Below are 18,226 nucleotides of genomic sequence, written 5' to 3'. Positions count from 1 at the left end.
TATCTTTTTGTTTAATTTACTTATATTTTTTTTAAAATTAATTAATTTTTTTTTCTCGGCCTCGAGGTCGGCCTCGGCCCTGACCTTGAAATGGCGGGGTTAGAGGCCGGGCTTTTTGAGCCTCACTTCTATATGGGCCAAAGAAATCTTAGCCCAACCCTACTTAAATAAAGGGTTGGGTTGGGCCGGCCTCGCGGGCCAAGCCCATATTAACAGCTCTAGTGATCCGTATAAGGATTTTGCATGAATTGACTTAGAACAAGAACTGCAAAGCACAGATCTGGTCTTGTGTGGGTAAGATAGTTTAGTTTACCAATTAACCTTCGGTATATGGTTGGATCTTTAAGAGGAGTGCCTGAGTGTGCAGATAATTTGGTACTAGGATCAAGAGGTGAAGAAACTATAGGTAAGGAGTTATAATCAAATTCTTGCAGTAATTCTAGGGTGAATTTTCTTTGACTGACAATAAAACCTTGTTTCTCTCTTAAAATTTCCATCCCTAAGAAGTAATGCAAGTCACCTAGATCCTTGATCTTGAACTCGGTGTCAAGAAAAGACTTCATAGCTTTAAACTCGAGGATCATTCCCAGTGATGAGGATATCATCAACATAGACAGCTATGAGAGAAACATGAGTTCCTGATTTCTTAAAAAACAGAGAGTAGTCATTCAAAGATGCTGAATATCCTTTGAAACTAAGGGCTCCTGCAAGCTTGGCATACCATTGCCTTGAAGCTTGCTTTAGCCCATATAATGACTTCTTAAGTTTGCAAACATGATTAGGAGTAGGGGCAGTCAAACCTGCTGGAAACTTCATGTAGACTTCTTCTTGAAGATCTCCATGAAGAAAAGCATTGTTAACATCTAGTTGTGAAACAGGCCATCCCTTCTTTATAGCAACAGTCAAAAAACATCTAATTGTTTTCATCTTAACCACTGGGAAAATGTCTCATTGTAGTCTATTCCTTCCCTTTGTATATCTCCTCTAATCACAAGTCTTGCCTTTAGTCTCTCAATGGTGCCATCTGAATTTTGTTTGACCTTGTATACCCATTTACTGGGTAAAGCCTTCCTATCTAGAGGCAAAACCACTACTTCCCATGTATCATTGTCCTGTAGAGCACTGATCTCTTTATCCATGGCTTGCAGCCAACCTGGATTCATAGAAGCCTGTTTAAAACTAGTAGGTTCTGTTATAGTAGCAGTATAACTCAATAGATGTTGATTTTGCAAGGACAAGTCTCCAAAGGAAAAAGTAGAAGGTTGTGAAGGTTGGGTAAAACAATTGGATGAGACATCTGTCAAGTAAACATGATTACATATAAAATCATCTAGATAGGATGGTCTTTTATGTGTTCTAGTTGATTGTCTCTCTGGTTGAATTTGGGTTGAGGTAGTAGGTCTTTGATCAGGAACAATATCTGATATAATGACTTCAGGTGGTTCAGGATCAGATATAATATGTGAGGAAGGAATTTCAGGATCAGTTGCTTGTGTTTCTGATGTGGGATTAGATATAGGAGGATTGGAGTCTTCATGCTCTTAGCCACTGGATGGTGTGGAGTAGGAAATGGGAAAAAGATGATTTGTCTCTGGATGTGCTTTGAAAAAGGGAAAAATGTTTTCAAAAAAATGAACATCCCTAGAAATGAATATTCTTTTAGTGCCAAACTCTAGTAGCTTATAACTCTTTTGCCTTTGAGGATAACCTAAGAATACACAAGCCCTAGCTCTAGGATCAAATTTGCCTCTATTGTTTTTCAAAGTTGAAGCATAACAGAGACAACCAAAAGTTTTCAGTCCTTTGTAGTTTGGTGGTTTTCCAAAAAGGATATGATAAGGACTTTTTCCTTTGAGGACAGAAGAGGGAAGTCTATTAATCAAGTGTGTTGCAGTCAACACACACTCTCCCCAATAGGAAATAGGAAGCTTAGACTGAAACAACAATGCTCTTGAAATTTCCAACAAGTGCCTATGCTTTCTTTCAACAATCCCATTTTGTTGAGGAGTAGCAGTGCATGATGTTTCATGTATGATCCCTTGTGATTGAAGAAAATTGGATTCCTGTATTCCCTTGCCTAATTCCAAGGCATTGTCTGATCTTATTTTCTTCACTTTAACATCAAACTGTCTCTCAACTATGCATAAAAAATTCTTTAAAATTGGAAAAGCATTGTTCTTTACTGTTAGTAGAAAGGTCCAAGTTCCTCTGCTGAAATCATCAACAATTGTAAGAAAATACTTATAACCATTATAAGTAGGGGTTTTAAAAGGACCCCAGGATCTATGTGAATTAACTCAAAAACTCTTTTAGAACCAATTTGACTAGTAGGGAATGGATTTCTAGTTTGTCTTGCAAGAGGGCAAATATCACAAGTACAAATAGAATCAGAAGGCAAAGAAATGAAACTTAATTTTTTCATTGCAGAATATGGTAAGTGTCCCAACCTAGCATGCCAAATGGCTACATCAGAAACTGCACTAGCAGAAAAAGGAAAAGACTTAGAAACTTGACCACTACTGGAATAATTTCCTTCTTGTAAATTAACTACATTGATTTGTGATAGACTAGGATTCCTAAAATCAGTAGGTTCCAGGACATAGAGTCCCTCTCTTACTTCACCAAAAGCTTGTACCTTCCTCATTAAATGGTCCTATATGACACATTGAGTGATATCAAATTTGAGAGAACAAAGGAATTGTCTACAGAATCTATTGACAGATAAAAGGTTATATCTGAAAGAAGGAACAAAAAGCACATTTTGTAAAACAATTTTAGGGAGAACTTGAACACTTCCTGTATGTGTGACTTGAATCCTATAAGAGTTGGGTAGATTGATATTTAAAGGAGCAGGAAGGGGAGTGAGATTAAGAAAAGAGTTAGAGTTAAAACACATATGCTCGGATGCCCCTGAGTCAACTATCCATGACTTAGTGTTGTAAACTGAGAAACAAGAACCAAAGTATCTAGTAATAGTACCAGCAACAGTGTTGGCATTAATTTTTGTTGTGTTGCTGCTTGAGGCACCATTCTGACTTTGCTTGAAGATCTGCATGATTTGTGAAACTTGATCCTTGCTTAGTTGACTCAGTCCATTTATATCATTGTCATCATTTCCCATGCTCATATTTCCAAACTTCTCATCTGTGATTGCTGCATTTCCTTTGACATTGACATGCTCTTTGTTGTTTGTGAATTGAAAATCATCTGGATATCCTATGAGCCTATAGCAATTATCCATGACATGTCCAGTTTTCAAACAGTTAGTACAGGTTACATTTGGATTGTACTTCTTCTTCCTCCCTTTTCCTCCCCTTTGGTTTGGATTATACCTCTGATTTCCATTTTGAAACCTTTGTGTTTGAAATTGGTTTCCATACCTTTGTTGTGGTTGTGTTTGATTTCCAAATCTTTGTATCTGATTTCCAAATTTTTGTTGTCCTTTGGTCTGATTTCCTGTCATGAAAGATGATCTATTAGATGGATAATGAGGATTCATGTAAACCTCCCTCTGATTCTCATCCTGGAGCAAAAGGGAGTATGTATGGCTGATGCTTGGTAAGGGGTTTATCATGAGAATGTTCCCCCTTGCTTGAGCATATCCATCATTGAGCCCCATCAGGAATTGAATCAACCTTTGGTCCTCCACAGACTTGATCATTTTGTGTTTTCCATCACATATACACACACAGTTGCACACAATATTTGTGTTAAGAGAATCCAACTCATCCCATAATCTTTTCAGCTTTGTAAAGTAGCTTGCAACATCATTAGACCCTTAAGCTGATCCTGTTATTTATTTTTGCAGATGATATAACTTTGCACCATTTGATTGTCCAAACCTTTGTTCCAAATCTTTCCATAGATCCTTTCTTTGTTCTTGAATATATCACAGAATGAGCTATATCTTTGGACAAAGAGTTAAGGAGCCAAGATGTAACTATATCATTACATCTGCTCCACTGAGGGAAGTCTTTGGCTGTTGCCTCAAGCTCAGCACATTTTCCATTGATAAACCCCAGCTTGTTTTTAGCTGAGAGTGCAATGAGCACAGATCTCCTCCAGCCTTGATATCCTCTTCCATCAAAAGAGTTGATAACCAAGGTCATTCCTGGAGCATCAGAAGCATGAAGAAAAAGAGGACTGTTGGAGTCAAAACTGGTTCCATTCCCAGCTTGAACAACATCAGCTTGTTGAATGACTGTTTCCTGAGTGTCTCCCATAGTTCACAATGAGTGTGATTGAAGAGCAATTTGTAGGATCTATTGCTCTGATACCATGAAGAAATGTAGGAAAATATGGAGAAATTTCTGTGTGTATTCATTGAATCAAAACCTGATTCTTATAATAGTTACATGGGCAAAAATGCAATAAACTAAACTTTGTACCTGTCTATGAGCTGTACAATTGTACAATTCTGATATTTGTATTTTGTACAACTATACATTTTCTAGAATGATCTAAGATAGAATCCTATACTATGTTGTATATGTGTCCCAGCTGTATATTGTGTATGTACAAATGTATATCTTCAGCTTTGTTGAGGATGGACAGATTGTGGCCCAAAACACACTTGGGACTCAAATTTGGTTAAGCCCAAGTCTGGTTAAATGAGGCCCAAGTGTGGTTTAAGTCCAAAACTTCCAAAACTTGTTTTCCTCCTTTATTCTTCATCTGACTTTGACTTCAAAACTTTACTCTTCTCTTCTTTACTCTTTCCCACGATTTCGCCTTTCTTCTTCACTTTACTTTTCTTTGTTGGTCTCTCAATCAAACCAGTGATTCCTCCATTAGAGACCATTGAAAGTCGATTTTCATTCTCAACAGATTCAGCGGCCTTCTCTTTATCCTTTCCTTTGTTCTTTTCTGTGTGAGAGCACTCATGTATTGTGACTTTGATGGTTGCATTAACCTTCAATTGCAAACTTGAACTCATAATATTTAAATTCTGAATCCGCCTTTAATGCACTTAAGAATAGTCCGAATTAGACACAGTATGTTCCATGGAATCTGCCATTTCGCTAAACGGAGTTCAAACATTTAAATTGTGAAAATATTTATCTACAGAAGAAAGAAAGAAAAAAAAAAAACCTTCTGGTACGTGCATGCATTTAAGAAAATTGCATGCATTGTACGTGGTCTTAGGTTCTTTTTATTGTTTCCCTTACTTAATCTATATGTCGAATTATGTCGGCCACATTTAATTGTGTATCTTTTAAGTATATACACATGCATGTCGTAGAGCGTCTACTAAATATATATATTTGAGATAGATGTGATTGTGGTTAATCAATAGTTACTAGATTTTTAACAATAATTTTAAAACAAGTGCTGAAAAAATTATAATTAAAATCATTAAATTTAAATCTTGGATTCGTTTGATTCTGACGGGCACAAAAAAGAATTCAACAAGACATTTCTATATCACTCTCCGGTTTCATGTTATATGGATATATTAAACTAAACACATGATTTAAAAAAGAAAAAAAATACTTTGGCCATACAAAATTACCTTTAGAACCTGTGGCTTAAAACATGTAACATCTCTATCAGTTACAAGAGCATGCTATTAAAAAAGTATTAAGGTTGAAATATGATAGCACTATTTAAATTTGAAGAATTCTCAAATATAAAAAAGATTGTCTTTGTTATATAAACTAAGAAGGAAAGTAGTATCAAATTAAAAAGATGGAGTAAATCAACAATTTTGGCATCATCATAATTCTCGCAAAACCAAAATGTGAATCAAATGACTTTAATATTATATCCTCTTATTATCTGACTTTCCAATGCCAAATCCTGACAGCCAAATGAGAACTAATAAGATGCATATAAAAACTACTGCTAACATAAATGAAAGCACTTGTTTATTTGTCATGCTTTGTATTCAGTGAAATATTATGTCCTTCTAAGTCCCTAGAAAGTCTTTCTCATTTTACCTGGATTTTCCAGCTTATAACAAATTGTATAACTTGTTTATTGGTCATGCTTTGTATTCAGTGAAATATTATGTCCTTCTAAGTCCCTAGAAAATCTTTCTCATTTTACTTGGATTTTCCAGCTTATAACAAATTGTATCATGAATTAGAAGTATCTCTGACTGAATTCTATTTGATCCCTTTGAATTCCATATTCGAAGTTGTGATTGGATCTATTCATTATAAAGAACTGACTTAATATATTTCTTATGTACCCATAAGTACTAAATTGGATTTGAATCAGATTTCGGAGCTTATCAAGCTCTTGAAATAGCGGAAGCTAATGTGAAAAAGGCTGAAGGATGTGACAAAAAATTGAGGCAAATCTAGCTCTCGGACGAGCTAGGACACAGGTGGAGGTTCCAAGTGGAGGAAAAACATAAAATCAAGCAAGGACATTCCATATTTTTATTGTCAAGACGGGTATTTTCCGTTCTCTCCTTTCAACCTCCCACAAAATCCCCTACTTGCCCCTCATACCCTCTTTCAACAAATGTTGACGTACTCTTCAAAATTCTTCTTCCGATCTCTTGGATTATCTATCAAGTCCGCTATAGCTGAAAACTAAATGCGGAAAGTATAGAATAAGAGCATTCCTGTCATCTATAGCTTCTTGCATCTTGGACACAGTTTTTCATGCGGAAACTAGTTTGTTCGTGCTTACATCACCACCCTACACCCACCCAACCCCAAAAAGAAAATGGTATTATTATCTTATCTTAATTTGACTTTTACGAAGTTTAAGAATGTAAAAAGACTTTTGATCTCATAATTTTAAACGAAAGGTACGTACAACATACAAAAATTTCGATTTGATTCATGGTATTAAACATGTCATGTCAAACAAAAAATTTACAAGCTATAGCAAGGTGACATTTTTCTTAAACAGAATAAAAGGGATGTAAGACACAAAAACTACAAAAACTGAAACAGAGTACCTCATTTGCTAACAACATAGTCATGAAAAACAATAGTATAGAAAATTGAGAAGTATCCATAACACTGAAGAGCTAACAGGAGCTATTTCCCCATCCCTAAAACATAGAAACACACTCCCCCCTACATTTTTCTGTCACTGACGAATTTAACAGATGCAGCAGGGTGCAAAATTAAGGTAGTCCCTATTCCCCCTCACAAAAATGAAGAACCTTCAGAAGGCGCAGAAAGGACACGTAATAAATTAACATACAATATTATAATTTCCCAAAATATTCTCTGATAAACTGAGGTTGCTAATTTTCAACTAAAACTCTCTTAGGGAGCGAATGGGAAGAGAACTAAAAAGAGAAAAGTACAATCCAAAAAACAAGACTATGAATGTGTTACACTTACAATGTACATATTACACAAACAACAAATTCTTCTCCTTCCTACCAAGAGGTTAGCCCACAACAACAACAGCGCATGCAAAATTAGGATTCACATTATTCGTCCGTCAAATTATCATATTGCCATGGATTGAACTCCACTGAAGCATCAGCCGTTGCTCGATGCTTGGTGTACTTTCCATTGCACTGGTAGATTTACAAGTCACCCCATGGCGTCGGTGCAATTTCATCGGTTATATCAAACCTTCTTGATTTGAACTGATGGCTTTTCGGCTCTCTGCTTCCCAATGCATAAGCTACATAAGATTAAGTTGCAATAAGTTGTCTTCTAAATTTCATTCATTAATATTTTAGTTTGCATTTCTTACTTCAAATAACCTATTGTATTATAAATGCAGTAGACAGAAAAAGTCTCCATTAAAAGAAAGTATCAAAAAGTGAGGAGAAATTATCCAAAGGTCTCTTGGAGGAGATTGATATGCGATAAGTATTAAATTACCTAAGTTGATATTTATGTTGAACCTAACAGCCCAAAAACTTAGCATTAAAGTGATTGGCTCAATGGGGTATAGTGGAAAACCAAGTATATCCTATGTGCAATGAACAAAATGAGATTGTTACACATCTTTTTTTTTAATTGTCATCTATCTGCTGAAATTGGGGTAAGATGTTTGGTAAAGTGAATTAGACTGAGCAAGAGTGCAACTGTTCAGATGTAAAAAATTACTTTGGCTTGTTGCATTTATTACATTTGACAAGAAAGGAATCAGAAAATGTTCCAAGATAAGCAAAGGAATGCTGAGATGATAACAGGCAGGTGATACAAGATGTTTTCAGTAGAGGCACTATGAAATCCATATTAGCTAGGAGATTAGAAAATCAAATATCCTTAGAACAGTAGCGAGAAATTAGAATGCATAATTGTGCTGTAATTGATTGAGTAGATGACTTTGTTATGGGGTCATTGAAGTTGGGGCCTTCTGTCTACTAAAGCAGTGGATTACCAGGCCAACAGGCTACTGAAGAGTGCCTAAGGCTGTTACACAAAGCACTGAATCTATTAAGGGTGTAGTGCATGAAGTGCCAAAGGGAGGTTGTCATCGAAGTGGTAAACAGGCTCAGAAAGAACTGAAAGATAGTACTTCAAAAAAGATAATCACCTCACTCAACTAGAAGCAGAGTTTTTTCCCACCGCGAATCAGTGGATAATTTGTGTTATAAAACATGATTTTCTCACCGAACCAGTTCACCGGAATATGCATGGTGGGAAACATGTTTCCATTGAAACATTGGGAAACTTCCAAATTTCTTTTTGTGAAAACACTACTATTTTTTATTTTCTCACCAACTCAATCAAAATATCTCTGGCAACTGTCATTAAACACTTTTCAGTGAGAAAATAGTGATTTTTTAACAGTGTCTATACAAATAAGAGACGATCGTAGGCACAGCGGCATGTGATATGCAGCTCTGGCGCAGTTTGGAACTCCTCGGACAGTAAGGCAACCATAATTATACAGCAGACATCGAACTCTGATTTTCCAAACTGGAATCAGAGGCAAAATTAGCGAATTCAACATAGATGTCGACAACATTTGTGAAGATCTACAAGACATCTCAAAATAAGGTTGAGAATGCAATGATCTTGAAGCAGGATGGCTCAAAATTGCACCAAGATTCTGATTTGTAAAACCGAATTCACACAGTTTAATGGAAACCGGTGGAATATTAAGAAGTTATGTACTACTATTCTTCCAATCCCTCCAGTATTCACTCCAATTATATGTTATCCATTTAGTAACTTAGTTTCCTACAGATTTTCATTTTCCTATCCACACAATATTCATTTGGAAAACCTTAGTGGGTATATAATTATTACCTGCGGATTAAGCATGTTATAATTAAGCTACAATTTCTGAGGATGAGTGACCTAAATGAAGCTACAATCTAATCATCAAAGCAAAGCATGACTCGTTCTCAATAGAGATCGAACACCAACTCTTCCCATTAATAATTGTTGGTACGTATAACAAATCGACATTCCTCAACAACAGGAAAATATATTACTATAGAAGATTAATTGTTTAATACATTGCTTCAGTACGCAGATTAATTAAACTGCTTCTTACAAGCTACATGAGTAATCTAATTCCCAAATTAAGGAGCACATGCTTGTTTAGTTGCTGCATCCAGTTCCTCCTTTTTAATTCCAGCATTACACATATTAGCAAATGCACGAACGTGTTTCCTGCCATAGGTAGTTAACGATCCACAATGTGACTCAAACGTCTTCACCTGTTCACCAACATTAATAATTTCTTTATACAGCCAGTGTATAGTCGTTAAACTCGTAAGGGAAAAAAAAAAGACCGCATAAGAACTAATTAAGTTAATTAACATATATATGCTTACAAAGGATTTAAGGCAGTTCCAATCATCAACAAGGGGTTGTCCAGCAGGTCGAACAGTGGTTAGCACCTCAGCAGCATTCTCAACTCCAAATAAAACAACTCCAATATGTCTTACACTGTTGTCTACATGTTGTCTTTCTGATATAGCTTCACTTAATTGCTTATAAGCTTCCATTTTTCTAGTAGACCCTTCAGGAGCAGCCTCGAACTGTCATTAATTATTGATGAAAAAGTACAAAGAAGTCAGGTAACATGTCTAATTAATTTTTGCCTTACTAACTGTTACTCATAGTTAAATATTGTTTTACCTGTCATGTGTAGAAATTAAACTAGTGTAAAATTACCTTGGACTTTAGATATAAGATATGAACGTCGCGCTGGTTAACATGCCTTGACGGTATCGATGACTCGTCGTTATTGGTAGAAGTATGTTTTCCAGAATCAGAACCCATGTATCTAGAAAGAGCATCCTTATGTATATGTAAATCACCATATTGCATGATGTGGGAACCTTCTGTATGACCATTATTTAGAACTCTTTTACGAATCTGATAATGGATAAAACATCCGACGAGGTTAATTAGGAAATATTTATGATTTAGTAGAATGAACAACTAGCTAGTATATGATATTTAAAACTTCACAAAATGAAATTGTGACAATCTTTTTGAATGACTAATTGATCTTGGTAATATTCTTAGTGAAGATCTGTTCATCTAGTATTACGAAATAATTTAATTATTAGTGTTGTTAATCTTACCCGCCGATACTGCTTCTTCAAAGTTTCAACTCGCCGATTGTGCAAATCACTGGCCATTAGTAGAACAAAAGTGCAGTTAGTTTGACATATAATAAAAATTACTAGGATGCTCGAAAACCATCATTTTCAATTTCACAATCATATATCTTTGTATTTCTTGGAAATTTATGACTTTTGTCCAATGATAAACCTTCAAATATCTCTTTACAAGGAAAATGAAGAACTTAACAACGACTAGGAGTTAATCATTTCGATATTTTAGACTTTCTATTTTCATCCATAATGAGAATTAAGCTAGCCCCAAAGAGTGCTCCTTGAAATATATAGTTATGACAAAATTTCCTCATCCCTAGTCAATGCAACCTTTTTACTCACTCAATTTACATATACACTAGCTCCGATATGTGTTTCCAATTTTTGCATAAGTGGTATAACGTACCATATTGAAATAATTAAGTCAAAAAATGAAGCTAACATTTACGTACCTATCCTCCAACCAAGAAACACCGAACAAGTCTCCCAAGCAGACATGCTTGTAATCCTTGGGGGGACACTCACCAAGGCATGGCTCACCATCATCTGAAGGACAGTAGGTAGCCCAACTGAGCTCATCCGGCTTTGATGATGTTGTTGCGTATATGTTTAAACCTTTCCCCAAAAGACCATCAAACATGCTTCCAGACTCACAAGCTTCTAAGTAAAATACCTAATTAAGATCCAACAATTAACAAAGTTAGACCATACATTAATATATCTTTGGTTCAAACTAGCAAAAATAACAATTGTTAATTATTTACCATCTTTTTATAGGTCCCAGAAGCATGCTTTTTCTTCAAGACATCATTCAGGTCATTAGCAATGACAGGTGGACCTGTAGGCATTTCTAAAAATGACAAAAGATTAGAAATTTCGTGTGTATGTTTTTCTTGAAGTAAGTTCTATTTTACTTCATGAACAGAATGAGAAGAAATTAAATGATCCTGAGATTACTAACCAATTTCACCAGGACTACCATGATCAGTGTAGTAGATAAAGATATAATCATTTGGACCACTGTTCACAACTTTCCCACTACCCCCAGTTAGAGCACTCTTATTTCCCAAGATAACAGCATAAAAGTTGTCAGCATTACAATCTTCTCCTGTGTAGTCCTATGTCACAAAACACAAATAAAACATTAAAGAAAAAAAAAAAGACACATTAAATATAAGTAATAAAATCTGGACAAATATGAGAGAGAGAAACATACCTTGGGTACTCCTTCATACACATCATGGCCATGGGGGCTATTTATGATAACTCCCGGTCTAGGGTTTTCAGGATGATAAGCAATGTCATCGTACATGAATACAATGATGTTTTCATCTTTTAGACCTCCTTTCTTCAGTAGTTGATAAGCATGGCATACATTAGCCTGAAATAAGGCCAAAGGAACAAATTAATTAGAAAGGCATTAGAAGTTCATTTGTTAATAAGCTGCCTTATATATTATATCCATGACAAATAACTATTATTGAGGGTGGATGTGTATAGGAGTTAGTCGTTCACTAAGAGAAATAAGTCACTTGAACATTAATTCTTTTGGCCCTTAATTCCAATTTATGTGTAACAGTTAATACCTTTGACCATACGATCTTCAATGCAGTCCAAATGCAATATGTATATTTTAATTAATTGTTAGGTGTTATTTTGAGAGTTGAAGTTGCACTATATTAATTGCAATTTCGATCCTAAGTTAACTCCCTTTATCCTCCATTCGCGGAACTATTTCCATAGATAATTTTTGTTTAAACCCAAAAAAAGAAAAGAAAAAAAGACTTCAGCATATTCAACCTCAAACATTGTATAGTGCCATATTGAGATTAAAGGAATAGTAAAATATTAAATTTATTAAGAAAGAATTGTAAATATGACCTGGTGTCTGTAGTTATAATAATCTTTTGATCCAGCTACCAACACAGCCCATTTAGTTCCAATGGAATTGTCATCTTCAACAATGCTCTCTAGCATGTTACGACCCTCAACAGTACAAGCTAGGACAAAAAATGCAACTAAGAATGATGCAACAAAGATTTTTCGAACCATTTTTACACACTAAAAGTGATTGAACTTTAGAGAAAAGTAATTAGTTGTAGTTCGCTGCTTTGATTAGTGAGTTAATCCATTAATTGGGTGTGACAAATTTATAGAGCTTTCTAATAGCCTACTAATTGTCTCATTCTAACGTGTGGACATAGACCTCATGAAATTATGACGAGTTGTTAAATTTTTCTATATTTGTTTTCCTTGATAAATGAGAAGTATTACCCTGTGGAGTAATTAGTCTAACAATAAAAATCATAAAACATAGCAAAGAGAGTTGTTAGAATAAGGAACGTGTTTAAAAGCATCGACTCTTTTTTGAAAAATTTCTGAACCATTTAGTGCCAAAATTGATGACCGCACCACAATTATTAATCCTTAAATTCAGTGTAATCAGTTAGAGAATAATGGAGTAATAAAATCACTACGTGTGAAGTATGGCTATCGACTTCCCAAATTAAATAATGAGATTTTTACTCTCCCTGTCACCTAGTTAAAGTTAACAACAAAAACGGGCCCATATTTCTACATCTTACCCGGTTTAGCCCCTTTGTACATAAACCGAAAGAAACTTTCAAGTCTTAAGCTCTGCCTTTGAGCATATTGAAGCCTTGTCATCTTCGATAAATGACCCAGAAATCATGCTTAAAAATTGATTGCGAGTGATATTCATGTTTATCATTAGAGATTTAAATATTGTTGAGTGAATTAAAATTCAAAATTTAAAAATCCATTCGTTAGGATTTTAAAAAGTTTGAAAACTCACAAATGGGTTTAGTTGTTTGTCGAAATTATTTTGTGGTTCTTTGGAGATGTCATTTTGAAGTTATGATAAAATTTGAAGCTATTTGGTGATATTCTTTACCTATTTCGTGTGGAGTTTCATAGGTTGAAGTTCATAGGAGTCAAATCCAATTTTTGTAAAATTTATAAAAAATTGTAAATTTTTTGTATAATAGTATGAAAGTGTGTATAAACACATCATATAAACTAGTATATATTTTTATACAAGGTTGATACATTCTTTACAGTAAGTCTATAATGTTGTATAATATTGTTTACCGTGTGTATAAGCACTGCTACGACAAAATAGTTGGCTATGTGAATGTTAACTAAAAATAAGGCTATGTGGGTGTAATATATTGTATTGGGTTGTGTATTTTTGAGAAAATCCCTTAAATAATTTATTGCTTGCGCTCTAAAATTAATTAAATAATTATTAATTTACTTGTCTAACTTATTTCCGATGGATAAATAATAGAGAAAACTACACAAAATACCCATCAAAACCTATTTAATTACCCTTTTTTACTCATATATCTATTAATTACTTAAACTGCCCATGAGGCACAAACAATTTACCCGAAGCACTCAACATTACCCAACATTGCCCGTGCCTTCGCACACTGTTATTCTGTTACTATGTGTTGCTTACTTTAAGTTTGTCAGGTGCCTATTAATTACATATGTGTTGGTTGCTTTAAGGTGTTCTTTTTGTTTTGGTTCATAAAGATACTTTATATATGTATTTATATATATATTGTTCATGTAGTTAGCATAATTGGTGCCACACCATGTAGCATCAGAGTTTACAAGTTTTTCAAAAATATTACAATCCGAAACTGATCTTTTACACATAGTTCTTGGAATATCCGCCCAAAACAGTTCATTCACAAACATTGGAGGAACTACCAAAAATTTGGGTCCGCAAAATTAGCTTCCTTGGCTCCTTGTTTTGCCAAGGCATCCGCCACTCTATTTTGTTCCCACTACTTATGTTGCACCAGCGGTTTCTCCAAAGATCATTAGCAATGAACCGGAATAAAAAATAATAGGGCTTAGTATTTCATTTCCTTTGTTAATCATATTAATTGCCACTAGAGAATCAACCTCCACTTCCAAAGGTATTGGCTTGTCATCCCAAGTCATTTTGAGGCCCTACCTAAGTGCAAGGTTTTCATTCATGGTGTTGGTCATGCTATGGATGCTTTTCATGAACCCCATGACCCAGTCACCATTGGAGTTTCTAATAGTGCCCCCAATCACCCCCAATTCATCCTATTTTTGTGTCAATGGATCCATCAGTATTGAGTTTGAGATGCCCTCTAGGAAGGGGTTTCCTTTTTAAGGTGACCTTCTTTCTTGTAGGTTTGCAACTCTTTTGTCTAGCACAGTGGTGGTTTTAGGTTGCATGGTTGATGGTTTTGCCAACAGGGATGTTGTTTTTCCTATTGTTGAAGGGATTATTATTCTTAGTGATCCAAATATCCCAGAAACAAAAAGGAAGAAGATTTTCCCAAATAAGGTGACTATTAAAGTTCTTCTTCCTAAGCTTCATCCATATATTTAGTAATCATTGTCAGTGAAGATCATGTCATTGCTACAATCAACATTTGTGCATTGCTGGCCAAGGTTGTACCAATAGAGAATGACATTAGGGCATTCAAAGAAGATGTGGGAGATACTTTAAGTAGCCTCACTGCAGTGATGGCACAAAGGGTTGATGGTCAGCCCAATGTGGTGGATGAATTTACTAATGGCAGTGTCTCATATGGTGCAGAAGCCAAAGGAAGTATTTGATCTTGTTGGGGATTTAAAATTTTCAGATCTACGAGAAAGGTTTGGCAACATGACTTTGGTTCTCAGAGAGATCTGCATAGACAGAGTGGTAGGCTTGTCTCGTAGAGAATTTCCCACCAATGGTGTTTTGCCATACTAGTTTGTCCTCAGCGGTGGTGGAAAGAGGTATAAACATGTTCTTGATGGTTCTTTTCGGAGATAGAGAAAGGTAGCTTTCTAAGATCTCGTCTCCCAGTGATATGGAAATCACTGACTTTTGCCTGCTGGTCTTCAAGGCTGAGAGGGCCATGAATGATGTTCCTAAGGGGTTCATGGTTATGGATCCAATTATCAGTGAACCTATTGACTTTGTTCCCCTTGTGGATGATCCACTTAGTGTTCTTGGAGAAATTTTCCACCCATTTAAAATACATTGCCAGGTTCTAGACTTAGCAGTTTTCCAGTCCCTCTATTACAGTATTTATGGTAGAGGGTTCTCACCCAAAGGGCATTGTGATTGTTGTACATTCTCCAGGAAAGACTGGCATGGCTTGCCTTATTTCTGTACTTATCTTTGGGAATGTCAAGACCTCTTCTCATTTAGTCTAGTGATAGTATCCCATTTTAAGAGGTACATTTTCTTTTCTTTTTCTAGTAGTGGTGCCCTAGATAAAATCCCTTTGAAGCTTGTTGATGTTCTTCAGGATATGGGCAGAGAGCTTAATGTACTGCATAACATGACTAGGAATGCTAGAAGCTTTACAAAGATTAGTTCTACCAGTCATGTTTAGGAATCTGGTTTTCCAACCAGCCAATTTTTGATGCATGTTATCCATAATGTATTGAAAGTCATTATTAATGGCTTATTGTGAAAGATAGGGAAGCCCAATTACTTACCAAAGAACATATGAGAGATCTTTGGTCCATCAAGTGTGATCTTTATGGGAAACCAGCTATTGGAGGCTACATGATGGTCAATATCTCTGGAGAGAATTTTCATACACATGATGAAGATATAAGGGGACATAGGATCACCTTATCTGATACCTCCAGAGGGCATGAAGTGATCAGTTTTACCACCATTGAGTAGGAGAGAGATGGAGTGTCACGACCCAACCCCGTAGGCCGTGACTAGTGCCCGATCTGGGCACCCAAACATACCCATCAAACACTACCTCAAAACATAACGAACGCGATCAAATCTATAACAGAAGCCGGTAAGGCTATGTTTCCAATTTAGATAATTTCCAGAAAAATTTCGGCAGAGTTTCCTTTGTTTTATGGACTAACCAAAATAACCCTGCACACAGAAAATACCAACAAAGGCCACACAGGGCCAACAAAATATCATATACATATAGCGGACCGGCCGCGGCGCGCGTGGAATCGCCCCGAACACACCAAATACAAACACAATCGTACGGAGGTAGGCACAACCCACAAAGTATGTCCCGCGGACCTCTGAACGGACGGAATCGAGAATCATATGACGGGACGGGGGCCCGCCGTGCCCAAAATAGTCCAAATATACATAAGGGTAAACATGACGAAATATATACCAAAATGTACGCTCCGATCAAGGGAGCAATCCAATATAGCGAGAGAGTGTGGCCTACGGTGGAGGATCACCAACGTACGGCCCTGCGGGCATGAAACGCACCCCCGAAGAAAGGGGGTCGGTGCGAAAGAGGTACGAGTATGTAAAGCATCGAGTACGGTAAATCCAAATCACGGCAAATACGCATACGAGAGAGAATATATCGAATCGGTATAACAAAAGCGACATTATGACATATATACATAATGCAAATCAAAATCATGCACAACGCTCGGGGAATGTGGTCACCACTGCGACGCCGGCGCCACAACACGATACTCCGTGAAGGTTTCAAATCCCCGTACAAACCCCAAACATATCGTATCACATATAACATATCGCGACATACCGCGTCAACAAAACAAATCATATCATACGCCATATCACAAAGATAACTCCGTATACGGTAACCGCCCTATGGCGAGGTCTCGAAACCGAAACACAACATACTTCCGAATTTAGCATACAAAGCGCACGATCACAAAACCGGCCCGGATCAGGTGAACGAAGTCATAATAAGGCACGAGCGGAGTCGTGAGCAAACAATGCGATTCGTATATCAAAATAGCCTTTCAAAACTTGATTACTTCATAAGTCAATTTATTAACCAAAACAGTCAGATAAACAATTGGTACGGAAGTTTATTCCACAAAATAGTTCCAAAGTGGTACGTATGGTTCCAAAACATAACATAGTACTTCATAGGGTTCAAAACATTATTTCATAAGGAACAATTTCAAAATCGAAGATTCTTTATCGAAATTTATCCAAAAGAGATCCTGTAGGACAAATAAGGCATCTCGGGGTCGGCGGGCCACACCTCGGGTCAAGTCGAGGTAGCAACCGTAATCTATGGGCGTTTGGAGTCTATAAGATCATATATGAAGATTTCAAAGTGAACTGATCACCTTTACATAGGTTTCGGACGTTTGATTGCTTTTCTAGTCAAAATGGAGTCACTAGGCTTCAATTGAATTGAATGAATAGTAGCCATTTTATAAATTGGATTTCGAGGAGCAGAATTGCTCCCGGGGTTCCGATGTCAACCTAGCATACTAAGACATGCCAAAGAAAGGAGTGGGGAGCTTTACATACCTTAGATACGTCTTACGCTCGCCCGAAACTCAAGTCCCGTTTCGCTCAGAATCTGCAAATGGTCAAAGTTACCAATTAGGAATCTTAAGGCTTAAGAGTTCACTTAACTTTGTCTTTGTCTCACCGAAATTTCGGCAAAGACCTCCCCCTATATATATAACATCCCCAGAATTATCTCAAAATTTCAAAATATCAACAACAACAACCAACAACATCAATAATCCTCATAAACTACATTATGGCACAAATGGTCTTCCTTTTACACAATTCAACAATTTTCATCCAAACTTCACATTAGCCAACTAATATCAACATTTTCCATATTCATTAACTAATTCAATATTATCCAAACATATTCCAATGACGTTCCAAACGATATTCACAATTTCAAGCATTCCGCCAATTTTCATATTCTA

The 18,226-nt window shown here is 36.1% G+C and overlaps 2 protein-coding genes across 2 annotated transcripts; both read right to left on the bottom strand.

Moving 5' to 3' along the window:
• Positions 1–923: 923 nt before the first annotated feature.
• On the bottom strand, positions 924–3,661 carry LOC132049003 (uncharacterized). The gene is made up of 4 exons (XM_059439682.1): positions 2,759–3,661; positions 2,448–2,653; positions 1,709–2,211; positions 924–1,498 (listed from the first exon to the last, which is right to left on the bottom strand). The coding sequence occupies exons 1-4, from the start codon at positions 3,659–3,661 to the stop codon at positions 924–926; spliced, it is 2,187 nt and encodes a 728-aa protein (XP_059295665.1).
• Positions 3,662–9,346: 5,685 nt separating this feature from the next.
• Positions 9,347–12,634, bottom strand: LOC132050418 (vacuolar-processing enzyme-like). The gene is made up of 9 exons (XM_059441651.1): positions 12,392–12,634; positions 11,727–11,891; positions 11,472–11,628; positions 11,275–11,360; positions 10,963–11,183; positions 10,478–10,526; positions 10,062–10,265; positions 9,719–9,925; positions 9,347–9,601 (listed from the first exon to the last, which is right to left on the bottom strand). The coding sequence occupies exons 1-9, from the start codon at positions 12,560–12,562 to the stop codon at positions 9,464–9,466; spliced, it is 1,398 nt and encodes a 465-aa protein (XP_059297634.1). The 5' UTR covers positions 12,563–12,634; the 3' UTR covers positions 9,347–9,463.
• Between the last annotated feature and the right edge of the window lie 5,592 nt (positions 12,635–18,226).

The sequence above is a fragment of the Lycium ferocissimum genome, chromosome 3, assembly GCF_029784015.1.
Source record: "Lycium ferocissimum isolate CSIRO_LF1 chromosome 3, AGI_CSIRO_Lferr_CH_V1, whole genome shotgun sequence".
Taxonomy (NCBI): domain Eukaryota; kingdom Viridiplantae; phylum Streptophyta; class Magnoliopsida; order Solanales; family Solanaceae; genus Lycium; species Lycium ferocissimum.
This window is presented reverse-complemented; position numbering and strand designations above follow the sequence as displayed.

Bases quoted from the DNA above. Each gene is read 5' to 3' on its own strand.
- LOC132050418 (XM_059441651.1), bottom strand. From the start codon at position 12,562: ATGGTTCGAAAAATCTTTGTTGCATCATTCTTAGTTGCATTTTTTGTC. The intron at 11,184-11,274 runs GTAAATAATTAA...GATCTTAATTAG, and splicing joins CTGGGACCTATAAAAAGATG to GTATTTTACTTAGAAGCTTG. The intron at 10,527-10,962 runs GTACGTAAATGT...ACTAATGGCCAG, and splicing joins GTTTCTTGGTTGGAGGATAG to TGATTTGCACAATCGGCGAG.
- LOC132049003 (XM_059439682.1), bottom strand. From the start codon at position 3,661: ATGATCAAGTCTGTGGAGGACCAAAGGTTGATTCAATTCCTGATGGGG. The intron at 2,654-2,758 runs GTGCTTTTTGTT...TGTGTCATATAG, and splicing joins CTAAAATTGTTTTACAAAAT to GACCATTTAATGAGGAAGGT. The intron at 1,499-1,708 runs GTTATCCTCAAA...ATCCCACATCAG, and splicing joins TAGGGCTTGTGTATTCTTAG to AAACACAAGCAACTGATCCT.